The sequence below is a fragment of the Melanerpes formicivorus genome, unplaced genomic scaffold, assembly GCF_026170545.1.
Source record: "Melanerpes formicivorus ecotype bairdi unplaced genomic scaffold, bMelFor1.0.p_v2 SCAF_36, whole genome shotgun sequence".
Classification (NCBI taxonomy): Eukaryota; Metazoa; Chordata; class Aves; order Piciformes; family Picidae; genus Melanerpes; species Melanerpes formicivorus.
The window spans coordinates 1377588-1392940 of record NW_027142388.1 but is presented as its reverse complement, the minus strand read 5'-3'; the positions used below and the strand labels follow the sequence as shown (position 1 = coordinate 1392940).

Sequence of the window (15353 nt, the reverse complement as noted above, 5' to 3'; positions counted from 1 at the left end):
CAAAAATCCATCCCAAGAAGCAGGCTGAAGCATTCAGTCTTGGCAGCACCCAACTGGGGGGAAAAAAATAAAGAAATTTAAAGATCTCCATGGCCTGTGCATCTCATCCATCACCCTTCATAAAGAAATAAAACAAGAAGAGCCATCCAAGACAAATATCCCTCTAACCCCAAGTCCCACCTCTTACACTGGCTAGTAACAGATCGTTTGGGGAGGGGAAGAAAATGAAGATCTAGGGAACCACAACACTCTCCTCCTATTTTATCCCTGATTCTCAAGGTCAGAGCTCAGGGACTTCCAGGTCGAAAGCTCTTATCTTCATATTTAACAGCTCTCGATATATTTTTCTTTTATACATGCTTCCATGGCTCTAAACTTGTGCAGCCTTTTGGTACCACAGGAAACCAGCTCCATAATTTCACTGTATATTGTGTAGTCCTGCACTGTCCTTATCTTTGCCTTGTTCCAAACATCTTAGCTAATAATATCATCTAATATCCTCAGTTCTTAAAAGAGGCCAGAGATAGTGATTGGAAATCAGTTTTCTGTGTTCTTGTAGTTATTTCTAAGCCCATCATACTGCCTGCCTTGAACAGCTCTTGGGTTTGTACCCCCAGGGGAAAGAATCCTCATCTATTATTTGTTGGGTTTATTGAAAGTGTTCTATACCTTAGGGCACAGTTGCTTAAACTGTAATGTATTTTCTTCAAAAGGGGAAAACAAGAATGTTTAGTCATCCAGTTCAGTCCCAAGTCTGATGACCAACATTAGGTACCAAAGTAGGTGAATACCACTCAGAAGGTCTGTTGCAAGAATGGTGCACACTACAGTTTCCAACTAAGTAAAAGCCTTCCTGTTGGTGTCTCTGAATTTCGTTGAATTGAACCCATGCAGTCATAGTGAACAATGTCACTAAAAATAGATCTTCAGGCTTGAAAGAATCTCTAGTAAAAAGAATTATGAATTGGGAGTCAATTGATCATTTTCTGTTACATATATTCATTATTTTACTGATATCTTCATATTTCAGAAGCCATGCATAGATCCAAGTCTTCAGGCTGGAACCCTGAGATATCACTGTAGCAAATTAACCTTGGCTAAGTGAAAATATGTACCACCTTAAGTGAAAAAAGGCAAAGCTACAATTCAATTTGCAGTGCTGAAAGATTACACATGTGAATGGTGAAGTCATCTAAGCTTTGCTCCCACACAAACTTCTCTAGGAAATCTCTTGGAATGGAAAGGCTGCAAAACAAAATGAAAACACCACCAACCACCACCAAACCAAACCCCAAGCCCTGAATGCTTCAGGTCAGTCTTTTTCTCAGATTCCCAAAGGACTCAGTTTGGCAGCAAGATGTTTTGCTGACATGTTTTTACCACTCATAATAACAGAAGCTAAAAGGGCTACATATAGCACACATCACAGCCTCCTCCCTGGCCTGCCTGGTAGTAGCAGTACTGCAGGAAAACAGCTACGTGCCAGAAAGGATGTTTAATAGACTGTACCCTCCAAAAGCTGAGCTATCAGGAAAGGCAGATAGTTCATTTGCTCAGCTCTCAGCCAACTTCTCACATGCTCTGTCAAGCAGGAAGTTGTTCTTGGCAGTGGACTAGTTTTATTTAATAGTTCTCTTCACCTTAGATATGACACCAGGAGGCATTTCAGATTCAGCAGCAAACTTCTTTGTAGCACTTTTCACATGAGTGGCTGTCTCAGTGTTTCAGTTCAAGTGATCTACCAATGCAATTACTCCTCACAGCTCAGTTCTAGGAGCTGTTTGACACCCTTGTGCATTCAGCACACCTGGAACATCTCCACAGAGTGACATTGTGGATGTGTGTCTGGATAAAGCACAACAGCCAAAGAAAGATGGGCGCAAAGCACCCTGCTCCTTCTACCTACAGTCACATTCCCCTGAAATGCTATTGATGGCCTTCTCCTTTTGCTCACTCAAGCAGGAGTTTCAGGAAGATGACTCTTCCTACATACTTCATCTGTGTTCTCATTTCTCCACCACAAAGATATGACTGTAGAATTTGATTTTATAGCTGGACACATAGTTGGCCAGTGGTTGCCTACACGTGGAAGCTGAAGGATGACACAAGTCTGAATTTTAGTGCTGAGTACAGCCTACAAGCAGTAGCACCAAGGAACACCAGACTGCTGAAAGGGATACAAAGAGATCACAGAACAGCCTCCCAGGCTGTTAAAACACTGTATAAAAGTGGCCTCCAGTGTCCCTCTGATATAACCCAGACACTTACTTCATTTGACTCTAGATGTTGGAATCAAAAATCAAGGTACCTAAGGAATTTTTGGACTATATTGGTTGTGTGCTGGTTTTTAACTTTTTGACTTGTCTGTCAAAAAAAACCAAACATTCAGATGAAGCCCTGTAAAGGTTAACTCAGGCAAGCTGAATGGGAGAGCAAACACAGAGCCCTTCTTAGATTTTTCCATAGTTACCCTGTTTGGGTGCTGTGAAAACCAGAAGCAAATAGCATTGAAGGAAGAGCCATTCATCAGAAAAGGCAAATCACCCATACAAACAACAGGCAGAGAACACTTTGGAAAGCTCCCTGCTAATTACAACACATCTTTGCTGGTTGTTTTTAAAAAAGACTTTCATTCCAAACTCCAATTGAAAATCCTAGGAAAAATGGGTAGAAAGCTGTTGCTTGTTGCTATTTTAGCTGCCAAACTTCCCAGGACTTGCAAAGCATGGTGTGCAGATGAACCATCCTTGGGTGTGACCTGCCTGCCTTTTGAGGTGGCGTTTGGAGCAGCACTTCCCCAGGCAAACGTTTAGCAAAAAAGGCACCAAAACTCCCTCATTTTTGTAATCTGCAGTCATGTGGAGAGCAGCTCCCTTTCCCTAAAGTAACGTTAAAACAACGTGACCTGTCCAGTGGGGGAACTATCCAAATAAAGGAATCCTCAGGAGGAGGATGAGGGGAAGGAAATCACATCTGGGGCTGGGAACTGGGGGATGACTGCCTTGGGAGTGTTGGGAGGGGGGGGAAGAGACCAGACACTGGGGAGAGAGAAACAAAGAGAAAGAAAGAGAATAAGGATCAGAAGGTGCACTTAAGGAAAGAAAATAAGGAGCAAAAGGTGCACTTACTGTTTGGTTATCCTCATAGAGCTTCAAGTCATATCCACTCAGCTCCACACAGAAAATTATTGCTGTAACCCCCTCGAAACAGTGGATCCATTTTTTGCGTTCGGATCTCTGCCCACCCACGTCCACCATTTTGAAAGTCAGCTCTTTGAAGGTGAACTTATTTTCTACAATGCCCGTGGTCATGTCCCGTGAGCGCAGGATGTCTTCCACCGTGGGGATGTAGTCCAGGGCCGCAATCCTCTCTAGGTCATTCAGGTAGTAGGCAGCGTTGTCCTCTAAGTGGTACTCGTTGGAGCGGCAAAAGCACTCCTGCACGCCAGGGTCCACCCACAGCCGTTTCATGACTCCCAGCAGCTCAGGAGTGATCTCCCCTTTGCTCTCGGCTGGGCCTGTCAAGGCAAAGAGCTGCACAGCATCATAGGCTCTGTCGGGGTTGTGGAATTCGATCTTGAGGGTGGCCAGAGCCCGGATGATCCGTGTGAGGGAGTCGATCGCGTTGTAGATAATCAGAGGCTTGTACTCCTTGCAGGCCTCCAGGTTAAAGCCACCACTGTGGATTATTTTCATCTGCTTTACAATGGTGCTCTTGCCAGAATTGCTGGTGCCCAGCAGCAGGAGCTTGATCTCCCTCCGCTGGCGCTGGCTTTCAGAGCGCAGGTGGCGGTCAATCCTGCGTGACCGCCGCGCTGCCTCTTTCTCCTCAGAGCTTTGCCGACATCCCATGGTATAGCAGGCAGGTGCAGAAGAGAGGGCTTGGAGATGGTCTCTCTCTGCTTGCGTCTCAAAAGTCTTGAAGGGGCTTTCAGTTCTCGTGCCAGGGACACCTTGGGTGGGAAAAAAAGTCCCTGTCCAATGCCTGATGGTGCCTGTACCACTTAATTCAGGCCTAGCAGGGGTGCAAACCTCTGTAGATATGCAACCACAGAAAGAGTCTCTTCAGTAGATCTCATGGTACTCCCCTTTCCCGTACATAGAGAGTGGCACATTCCTGTTAATGGAGGGACACTTCCCTTTGCCACAAGTTGGCTGGATCCATCAAATACTGCTCTCTGTTCTGCATTCCTCCTCTCGGCTCTTCTGTTGCCTTCTGTCCAAAGGTAAGGAGCCGCACTTTTACCTTCTCTGTTGCAGCCCTTGTCTTTTAATTGTACTCTCTGGTTGCTGTGGTGATGCTGCTAGATAAAGCTGAAGCTCTTTTCAATGGTGCTGCACTTGTTTTGTTTCTCTTCCCCCACTTCTTCAGCTGATCCAGCTCAGCTCTGTAAATCTGTGCTTTCCACCTGCCAAACAATGAGAAAATAAATGAATGAGCGACTCTGCTTCTTTGCTGCAAGCCACTTTCTCCTCCTCTTCTAGACCTTTTATTGTCCCAAAAAGAAAAGAAAGGTGAAAAAACAGGTTAAGAAAGAAAAAAAAAAATCTAAAAACTTAGGGAAAACATAGCAACAGCTGAAGCCTGCAGACCTAAGAAAATGTGGTTTCTGAACAAATCAAATCTTTCAGTCTTCTGTGTCTTGTTATCTAAACCAACATGAAAACAAACAGTGCTGAGCTGTGCCCCAATTTTTTCCTCAGCAAGAGCTTATGGCAGTGCTTCTCCTGCACAGTCCTGTTCTGACTGGTTTTCCTGAAGTAGAAAACAAACCAGACTCACAACTCCTTTGCCCAGTCCCCTTTCTATCAGGATCTTGTCCTCATGAGTTTTCTTTCATCTTCTCTGTTTGCACTGAACATTTAAATAACTAAATGAGGAAGCAAGAAGAGGGGATTGACTTTGCTTCATGATTTTGTAAAACAGAGAGTTCCTGCTCTGTGGGCTACAGTACCAGATCTTCTCTCTCCTCTCTCCTGTTAAAGGTGCTGCCTGCTTCATCAGTCCAGCCATGCACTGTCACAGCAAACTGTCAGCTTCTTCTCACAGCCCCCCAAGCTAGGCGCTATTAAGCATCCTCTCTTCTAGTTCTAACACAGCAAAGTGAGATGCAGTAGAAGTGAACAGTGACTACAGGCAAATGTTTCTTATAAAGAGCACAGGAAATGCCATCCAAGCAAAGGCTGACAGCTTTTCAGTGACTTAGAGCAATTATTCTTCCCCAAATTAGAGGTTAAGCCTACTAGCTGGAACTCTGCAGAAGGCAGCAGCAGGGAGCAGTCAGCTCTCACAGAGGGGAAACACATCGCTAAGAACTGGTTGCTGGTAACCTGCCTCTTCCCTAGGAAGGGCTTGTTGCTCCTGCTAAGCTCTGAGCACACTGGACAGAAGAATCACAGATGTCATGGCTTCCTCATCATATGCTGGCCCCAGCTCACTTGGGCATCCACCTTGCTGCCTGCTTCCCTGTCTAGAGGGCCTTCAGAGTATTTTTACTCACTGAACTACAAGCCAATGAGATACCTTCAGAGGCAGGCTATGAAAAACCTCATACCCTAATAAAGAAATATAATTTCTATTACATTTTAATAAGACTGAATTCCCAAATTCCATTTTCCAATTCCACACTGCTCAGGAGAGTGACAGAATGATCCCAGCCATTTCTGTGAGTGAAGAAAGTGAACTACAGCTACTTGCAACCTCATGTAACCTGCTTCCTCTCTCTCTTGAGTATCACAGCAGAAATTTTAGTGAACGAAAGACGTTTCAGCCCCCCAGAGTAGCAACCTGTAACTAAGCATTAGCAATGGAGCAGAGGATTTCGTGTGCTTTTCAATTCCCCACTCAGAGGCTGAGAGTCACTGCCACAGATACACAGCAGGGTGCAGTGGGTCTCATTCCTTCTTGGCCACACCACTCTAGTGGTTTGTAATGTTTAGTGATGAGAATTTCAGCTCTTGGTTTTGTCTTGCTACAAGTCATGATCAGCCAGGGATTTCAGGGAGCTCTTGCTTTACCCTCCCAGTAGCTGTCACCATGGTAGAAATTAATGACATCGAATAAGAGTTTTAGCTAACCTTTAAATAATGTTAATTGTGACAGAGTACAGCACAAACACTTGGAGGCAGGGGCTTCACAGATACAGATGAGGATAATTGCAACAGCTGCAGTATGAAGAAGGGTGATTAAAAACAAGAATAAAACTCAGCTTCTTGAGTTTCTTAGCATCTCACATTTACATGCAAAAAAACCACCCCATCACTCTTGGAGCGTTTATTTGGGAGAAAGTAAATTATCTATTTGGATTTCATTCCTCACATGGTAGAAACAAGCATGATGGTCCCAGACTCAGTGTCACAAAAGGTATCATATTGTTCCTTTATTTGTGCATTGGGTCACACTGGGCTACCTTCATCTTGGTTCCTCTGTTTCATGTGCCTTTCTTTCTGAGCACATTTAGAGTCACTTACAGTTCTCTTCTAATTTATGCTGGGCTGTCAAATGGAAAGGCAGAATCTACATGTCTACTTTCAGAGCCAAGTCCCCACTGGTGTGCACCTCTGGGGTCCACAGCTCTCTAATAGCATCTTGGCAATAGGCAGGTTCTTGCTGCACTCTGGATCCCCCTCCAGCAGTTCACAAAACAGAAATGTGACAGTATCTGGGAATGTGACACATGCCTGTGTGGAAGGACAAATGGTTATGGCAACCATTGTTAATTTCTTAACATGACTCAGGACAGTTCTACATACTACTTCCTGAGGTTTCCTGGGATGTTAGCCTGGGACAGTTGAGCTTGCAATCACTCGCCCTTAAATACTTCTATTGGTTCTATATATAGCTTTAAATCCCTTCCTACCTCTAACCCTGCTTAAAGCAGATGCATAAGTGAAACAATGTGGATCTGGGTACAATTGATGACTAGCAGGATGAGCCAGGACTGGCAGGAGAGCATTACATTTTAGCTAGAAGATTAATAGACAATTGCTGCACACAGTTGCAAAATTCCATAACTGAAGTGACCACAAAAAAAGTGAACACTCAGGAAAAGAGTATCTGAATAATGCTGGTTAAATGTGCTTCAATATCCCACCCATTCCTGTCTGCCCTTGTCTTCCCAGAGCATTATTGACACACATGCTCAGAACAGCAGCTTTTACCCTCTTCTGAAGATCTCCTCTGCAGTATTTCAGCATACCTCTTCTGTCTTACTCCTATTTAAAACCATCCTTTCACTACATTCTTTTAGCCTCTGTGCTCAAGCACCTGCCTGTAAATCCATCCCAAATCCATAGACATGACATTAACTGACTAGAACAGGACTGCTGCAGCAACCAGATCCATAACCCAGCCATGCCAACCTTGTTCTCAGTGCTTCTAAACTAGTTATGCAGTCACCTCTGCATGACAGGCAGAGTCCTTGTCCCTTTGCCTGTATGGGTCACAGTGTATGGACACATCTGTGATTTAAGCATTTCAAGTGTCTTAAATTTCACAAAGTCTGAATCCTGTGTTTTGTAGAGTTTTAGACCAGGTAATAGCAAAAGAGTCTTGATGTCAGCGGTATCAGCTGTCTTCCTTCTCTTTGCACCTCAGAAGGACATGGGCAAATGCAGAACACGTTAATCAGCAGAACATTCAAATAAGAGCATGCAGATTAAGAGAATGGTAATTAGCACAACCTCCCTTCCTCCAATGCATCAGAGCTGTGTAAAGGAAAACCCTCCAAAGTCGGGAGTTAGACTTTCTTCTAATCATGGGCTTTTTTGAATGGCCAGAGAAGATGGAACACAAAATGCTGAGGGAACTGTTGACTTGCTGGAGTGTGTCCAGAGAAGGGCAACAAAGTTGGTGAGGGGCTTGGAACACAAGCCTTATGAGGAGAGGCTGAGGGAGCTGGGGTTGCTCAGCCTGGAGAAGAGGAGACTCAGGGGTGACCTTACCACTCTCTACAACTACCTGAAGGGGGGTTGTAGATAGGCAGAGGTTGGTCTCTTCTCCCAGGCAACCAGCACCAGAACAAGAGGACACAGTCTCAGGCTGCGGCAGGGGAGGTTTAGTCTGGAGGTTAGGAGGAAGTTTTACACACAGAGAGTGATTGCCCATTGGAATGGGCTGCCTGAGGAGGTGGTGGAGTCACCATCACTGGAGGTGTTCAGGACAAGACTTGACAGGGTGCTTGGTTGCATGGTTTAGTTGATTGGGTGGTGTTGGATGATAGGTTGGATGTGATGATCTTGAAGGTCTCTTCCAACCTGGTCTGGTCTGGTCTGTTCTATTCTATTCTATTCTATGAGCAACTTTGCAGCCCCACAGCAAGAATGAAATTCCTGGGTGTAAGAGACCAAATCTTGTCTCTCTTGATGTGAATCAATAAAGATAAAAATCACCTTTGCTCATTGCCCAGACAATAGCTGACGTACCACTGGATAATGACTCTGGAATGTGCATAGACAAGACCATCTCTACCCATCAGCAACCCCAGAAAGGGAGGATGGAAAGGAAAGGACACTAGTTTCACCACCTGGACACACCTAAAAAACTGTATAAAAGACCTGAGCAATACTGGCTCAGAAGAAGGAAGAGACCTGGGCAATGCCTGCTCCGAAGAAAAACAAAGAAAATACCAGGGGAGAAAAGGACAGACACATCACCATGTAGCCTGGAAGAAGCAGACCAGGAGGAGCCCTCTCTCTGTATCCTAAGTTCTGCCTGCTGCAACTCACAGAGCTGAAGAGGCTGCTCAGAGAAGGAGTTGGACTTGGACTTTGGGATTTCTCCCTCCCCTCCTCCAGTGGAGGACAGCACAGCCAACAAGGTAGCACCCTTCCTCCACAGACCCAAACCATCTTAAGGGGTAGAGGATGGTAATATAATTCCTCTCCTCTTCTCTCTCTCTCTCTCTCTAGTTTTTTTCTCTCTCTCCTTCTGATACATCCACTTTATTCTGTTAATCAATAGCCTTGCTGTTGATATTTTGGCCTTTTTTGAGCCTCTAATTTCATAACATGAGAATATTCAAAAGAACTGAGTCTCTTACCCTCTCTGGACTGAGACACTGGGTTAGATACCAAGCCAGTCATATATTGAAAAAGTCACCTTTTTTACTTCATCCATCCTGATCTCTGCTTAAGAAAGAGGACCTAACCTCCACCTCCTCAAGGCAGAGTCTTGGGTAAAATAAAAGTGTCCTAAAGACAAGAAGTTTGTTCACTGTGACAGGGAAGAGCAGCCAGGGAAGATGCAAAAGCTGAAACTTGAGGCCAGGTAAGAGGCAAGAAGAAGATGCTCTGGTAGGTGGGAGCCATGGAAACAAAAGACCACTTTTGTCTGTGGTGATGGATAAGAAAGCATCTTGGATTTACAGAAGTAAATCACAGTGCTTCTGCTTGTGTGTTTTGAGGGGAAAAAACAGAGGAGAGGCAAAATGAAGGCAGATATTGAGAGTCAAGTCACAGAAGGTAGATAAGATTTCCAGGGTAAACTGAAAGGGTGGATAAACACAGCAACTAGGAAACTTCCATATCCATGGAAAGAGGAAGGAAGGGAGAGCAATGGAGGAAGGAAAGACAAGCTGAGAAGAGCAGATGGGTACAGCTTACTGTAGCACATTGGCAGAAATCAGCAGAAATCTATACAGAGAAGAAGAAAGACCACTGGGAAAGGATTGACTCAGAACTGTAGAGAGGGGCCTGCACATATGGAATTTAATTACACTAGGGGAAAAAAAAAAGAGGAGAGGATAAATCCATGGTGGAGGAAGTCACCTGGGTGATCAGATTTCTGCCAGAATGGTTTCGCTGGAGAAAAGACATTGTTGAGAGTGAATCAGGGCTGGAAGGTGGCCAGACAGAGCTTGCAATGAGAGGCAGAGCAAAAGGGTTGGGAAGGAGGAAAGTAAAATACAGGAAATGTTTTGAGTAGAAGTAATGAACTCTGAATGCACAGAAAGGCTTGGAGAACATGGGAGAAATGGGCTGGCAACGTGAGAGTTAAAGCTGGAAACTAAGCAACAGCGAATGAGCAATGTTTCATGAGCATAAATCAGAAAGAACCTTGGTGAATGGAATCCAGAAAACCAGACCTGGGGTGAATGAGCATGGGGGAGCAGCAGCTGATCAATGTGAGATAAAGCCAGAAAGGCAACTGAGGAGATTTCTGTGGAGAACAGCATCAAGTGAGTAGCTCAAAGAAAGCATGAGAGGGAAGAGCAACAGGATTCAGGAAGATCATCACAGAGCTGCTCAGAATGGAAGAGAGCAGGGCAGGAAAGCAGAGCTGTGCAAGGGAGCCAATAACTCTCATGATGGTCTAACTGAGGGAAAGTCTAATGAACTGCAGCAGGTTTGTCAGGCTTATCAACCTCACAAGAAGACATTGTGTGGATTAAAATTCTGTACCTAATACTGCAAGAGAAAGAGGGGGGAAAGAATGTGGGTATCAATACAGAGGCAGAGCTCTTATCAGGGATGAATTTGATAGGCAGGGTAGAGAGCAATTTCCAGCCTTTGGCCACATATAGAATTAATCCTATGAACTCTATCAGATGGTATCTACATCAGGTGGGTTTCCTAGGTTCCATCTTAACAACTCAAGCATGATTTTATCCACAGAAGGGAAGATAAGGAGTGGAAGAAGTATGAAACCACAGACCAGGGCACACACACACACCAAAAAATCCCAAGAGGCTAAACAGAATCCACAATGTTCTCTGGAGTGTGACTCATGGGAGAGGACTCAACCAAGCACAGATTACAGCTGCAGCCTACGCCTGGTCTCATTCTGTTCCTCTTTAGAAATGCAGAAGCTTTGACAGTCTTAAAACCCTGCTGCATGGAGAGCTTCCACAGGTACAGCTCAGACAGCTGAGCCACTGCCATGGCTACCCTGTACTCCAAAGGGCTTTTCTCATAAGCTGGCTGTGAAGGAGGTTATCCATGGTGACAGCTTTGACAGGAAATTATTGTTATGAAATTGGTATGAAGTTTGATTTGGTTAATAATATGGAATTGATATGAAGGTATCCATGTCCTGCTTTTGATGTCAAACTGCTTTGGGCACAATGAAAAAAAACAGATACAATCCCACTTCACAAACCAGAACTCTGGGACCAGGAACATTTAAGGACAGCATTGTACAATGGCTAATTAGCTGCTGCTTGCAAAAGCTAAGCTAGCAATTTATTTTTTTTTACAATGTTTTGCCACCTAGATGAATTTCTGTACAGACCTGGATCAATTCAGCTCTTTTCCACTCACAGTAAGGCAAAAAGGCCTTGGATCCTCAAGCCTCAACTTCTTTAGCTACCATTTTCCATCCACCAGCAAATCCCCTCTGAAAAAAAAAAAAGGGCAACCCCAAACCCACAAATTGCTGCTGCCATAAAGAACCTGCCACGCTTTTCAAACCTCCTAGGAACCTCTCCTCCAGCCTCTCCTCCACAGGTCCCTCTCTGCAGGGGTGCTCACACCTTACCCACGGCCCAGCTGCAGCTGCTGCAGTTGCACACCCACAGCCACAGACAACCGAGGTGCTTCAGGCAGACTCCCAACAAGAGATCCTGAGGTGCTTGTTGAACATACATCAAACATGAGTGAACGCTGGAGCAGTTAAATACCTTTTGTAAGACACTGAAAATATCTATTAATAATCAAGTTCCCCCTCTACTCAGCTCTGGTGAGACCCCACCTGGAGTACTGCCTCCAGTTCTGGAGCCCCTATTACAAGAGGGATATGGACATGCTGGAACAGGTCCAGAGAAGGGCCATGTGGATGAGCAGAGGGCTGGAGCACCTCTCCTACGAGGACAGACTGAAGGAGTTGGGGCTGTTCAGTCTGGAGAAGAGAAGGCTCCAAGGTGACCTAATTGTGGCCTTCCAGTGTCTGAAGGGGACCTATAGGAAGGCTGGGGAAGGACTTCTCAGGATCTCAGGGAGTGATAGGACTAGGGGGAATGGAATGAAGCTGGAGGTGGGGAGATTCAAGCTGGATGTGAGGAGGAGGTTCTTCCCCATGAGAGTGGTGAAGCCCTGGAATGGGTTGTCCAGGGAGGTGGTTGAGGCCCCGTCCCTGGAGGTGTTTAAGCCCAGGCTGGATGAGGCTCTGGGCAGCCTGATCTAGTGTGGGGTGTCCCTGCCCATGGCAGGGGGGTTGGAACTAGATGATCCTTGTGGTCCCTTCCAACCCTGACTGATACTATGATACTAAGTTGGTTGCAGGTGAAGCAAGAGAAGATGCAGGTTTGACTACGGGAAGAGACTGAGGGCTGAGCTTATCTGAAGAATTCAGGACAAGCACCCCCAGCAGCATTCTCAGTGGTTTTCACCATTCATGCTCTGGAGAGTTTAAGTTTTTAAAATAATGTTAGGGGTTTTCCCTCTTATTCAGCCTTGTTATTTTTTTCTACTGAGGTCAAGAATATTTCTACTTGGCTCCAAATGAGATTGCAATATGCTTAAGTAGTTGTGGTGACACAGCAGCCTCTGATAAACAACAATTTGGAGTGAAAATGTTCATAGCTCCTCCTCAGCAGAACAAAACCCACTGTCATTGTTCAAGGGAAAATAACAATAAAAACCCCACAAAGCTGTGAAGTGCTGTGGTTCCCAGCAAGGGAAGACTTCCAGTTGGCTGCAGAGGGTTTTGTAATGAGGCCATTTCCAGTTTTGAGCAGGATGAAAATAAACATAATGCATGCAAACACACTGCAGGAGGAAACCTGCCAGCAAGGTGCACTGCTGGAAAGGTAGTGGTTAGTGCATGATTCAAATCTTTGTGCACAGGAATATCTGCAGCTGGAAAACTTTGTGAGAACAGGTCTGAAACTGAAGTCTTTCAGCTGTTTGGTTTCATTTGAGCTCATCACTGCTGGGTTACTGGAGACATGGAAGCATGCTTAGCATCCTGGCGCTTTAAGGTTTATTTCTTCCCTTCATGCACAGGTTCCAAACCTGGCATCTGTTGGTGTTCACTCTGTATGATTGCTCACAGGTCTAGGCAACCTCCTAAGGTCTGGTCTGGTCTGGTCTGGTCTGGTCTGGTCTGGTCTATTCTATTCTATTCTATTCTAACAGAGGCCAAATTTAACCCCAGAGATTTGTCAGGATGGCTTCACAAATTTCTAGGGCTACCCAGATTTTGGCAGTACTGTGGATCCCTTTCACACCATTCTAAGAACAGAATTTTGTCCCTAACAAAAAAGGAGCAGTAGGTATTGGACAGTGGTTAATACTTACTGTTCTTAAAATGCATAGGTAACAAAAGAGCTGCTAAATGGGAGTCCAGCTCTTGAGAAAGCTTTTTCACCTGGGCATTTACAAGGACATGGGATTTGGCTGAGCAAAGTTGGTATTTTTCAACTTCAAGCAAGTTTGTAAATAGCTCTTTCCCCCCAAAACTGAAACACATCAATGATTTATGACTTAATTTTTGTTATTAGAGATAAAGCAAAATCCAGTCACTTTGTTTGTTCATCTCCTGTTGGTTTTCAGCTGTGTAGTAGTGACTGCACTACTGCTGTTAGTATTAGCAGTTGTAACTCCAAACTTTGTGACACCTAGGATGATTGAGTTGAGTCCTGTGAGCACTGGCAGGCTTTTGTGTGCACACCTGTACATGCGGAGAGATGGGGAGGAGGGGAAATCCTGCTCCTATTCACCTCTGAGGAAGGGCATTTCCAGCATTCAGATTTTTTTCTTGGATTACAGTTTCTTTATTCCCTCTAGTCCTGCAAACTCCCTGGCCATGCAATCACAGTTGCTGTACTTTCACTAAGACCTTTGCCAACATTTGTACTACTTCTTTACACCTCCAATTCTGCCTGCAAATAATCTGCAGCTCCTATTGTTCAACTTCTCCTATGCTGAGGTCAGAAAGGTTTTCCTTTTGTATCACACCTAAGCTAGAACTGTCTCCTCTTTTTTAAGGCATCCAATTAATCAGCTCACCATTTTGTGATCCTCATGCTTTCATTCATATTGTTTGAAGTAGGCTCTTGAATCAAACATGAGAACCAAGAGGTTGATTTATAGCACTAGGTAGATGATCTGCTGCTACAGTTGATAGTGACAGAACCCAGTTGTGCAGGCAGTCCCTAGCAGCCTGAGAGTTTCACAAACCAGACGAATGTGTGACAATAACCACACAGAACAAGTTTAACAGCAGCATTTCAAATGGCTGCTCTTTTGTTCTTTTTACTCTCAGTGACATCTCTTCTTGACTCAAATAGCTGTGGCACTAAAATTATCGTAAAGCTGAAAGGTGCTAATCGAGCCTTTAGTTTATTCATTATTCAGCAATGGATCCTTAGTTATTCATTTCTCATATTAACAGAAAAAATTCCTTCTGGTAACACCCTATCCTACTATTAAGATGGCACATAAAGCTCAGATTTTACTGCTGATAGGGAGCTGTTGAATCCTAACTATTGTAGTTAGCATCTAGCATCACGCACGTGAGATCTGCAGGGAAAAAGCTGATGAATTACCTTTATGTTTCTTTTTGCTCACTAAAAATCTGCTGTTGATACTGTTATAAAAACAACCATGAAAAACAGGCCTAGATGTGGGACAAGAAATAGCAAATATGCCAGAGGTTACTCAGAATGCATCCATTCTTCAGTGGAAAGGTCACACAACACATTTCTCTGCAAGGCATATCGGGACAAAACAGTACAAAAGCTATTGCAGCTGTCAAGCTTCCAGCTTCCCAATGCACCCTGCACTCACAAAGCAGATTCACCTACTGGGGGCCCAAATCCACAATGCACAGTAGAGCAATCATGTATCTTGAAAACTTTGTTAAAAGAGAGCATGAGGACACCTCTGAGACCACCCAGATTGCTCAGCTAGCAGGGGTGAGGGAGAAGTTCTGCCTTCTCAGGTCTCTGTTCTCAGGTACCAGTGGGGAAGTAACACAGAATTTCTTGCCTGGTGACTACTTGTAGCCTCCCAGCTTAAAAACATGGTGTTTGTTCATGCATTGGTTCATTTACAGAAAACCTCAAGACTTTTAAAGGGAGCTATTTGAGTCAGTGTTAGAACTATGAACAGATGACAAGGGTATTGCCTCCTAATGCTGGCTGTGACTTTTAAGGAGCTTTTGCATCTTTATTGCTGTAAGGCTGAAAAATTCCACACTGGATGCAACTTAGTAGTGAGAGAACAAGCCATTATCTAATACCAACCCAAAAAGCTACAGCAGTTCCAGATCACAAGGCACACAAAACTTCTCAACTCCAAGCAAAGGCCTGATAAAATGTCCTCCCACCTCCCCCAAAGGCACAAATGGAGGCAACAGTTAAAGAGCTCACAGCTGACTTAGCTCCCAGCCCACCTTGAGGCAATTCCAATTTT

General features: G+C 44.5%; 2 protein-coding genes across 2 annotated transcripts in view; one reads left to right on the top strand and one right to left on the bottom strand.

Annotated features, from left to right (window-relative positions):
* RSPH14 (radial spoke head 14 homolog) overlaps nucleotides 1–15353 on the top strand; it is a 74090-nt gene that overhangs the window by 35113 nt on the left and 23624 nt on the right. The gene's annotated exons all lie outside the window — the stretch shown is intronic.
* GNAZ (G protein subunit alpha z) overlaps nucleotides 1–15353 on the bottom strand; it is a 49936-nt gene that overhangs the window by 26357 nt on the left and 8226 nt on the right. Inside the window, exon 2 of the mRNA XM_068157237.1 lies at nucleotides 3129–4408. Coding sequence (XP_068013338.1) covers nucleotides 3129–3851 — 723 coding nt within the window. The 5' untranslated portion in view covers nucleotides 3852–4408. The remainder of the gene's footprint in view (nucleotides 1–3128; nucleotides 4409–15353) is intronic.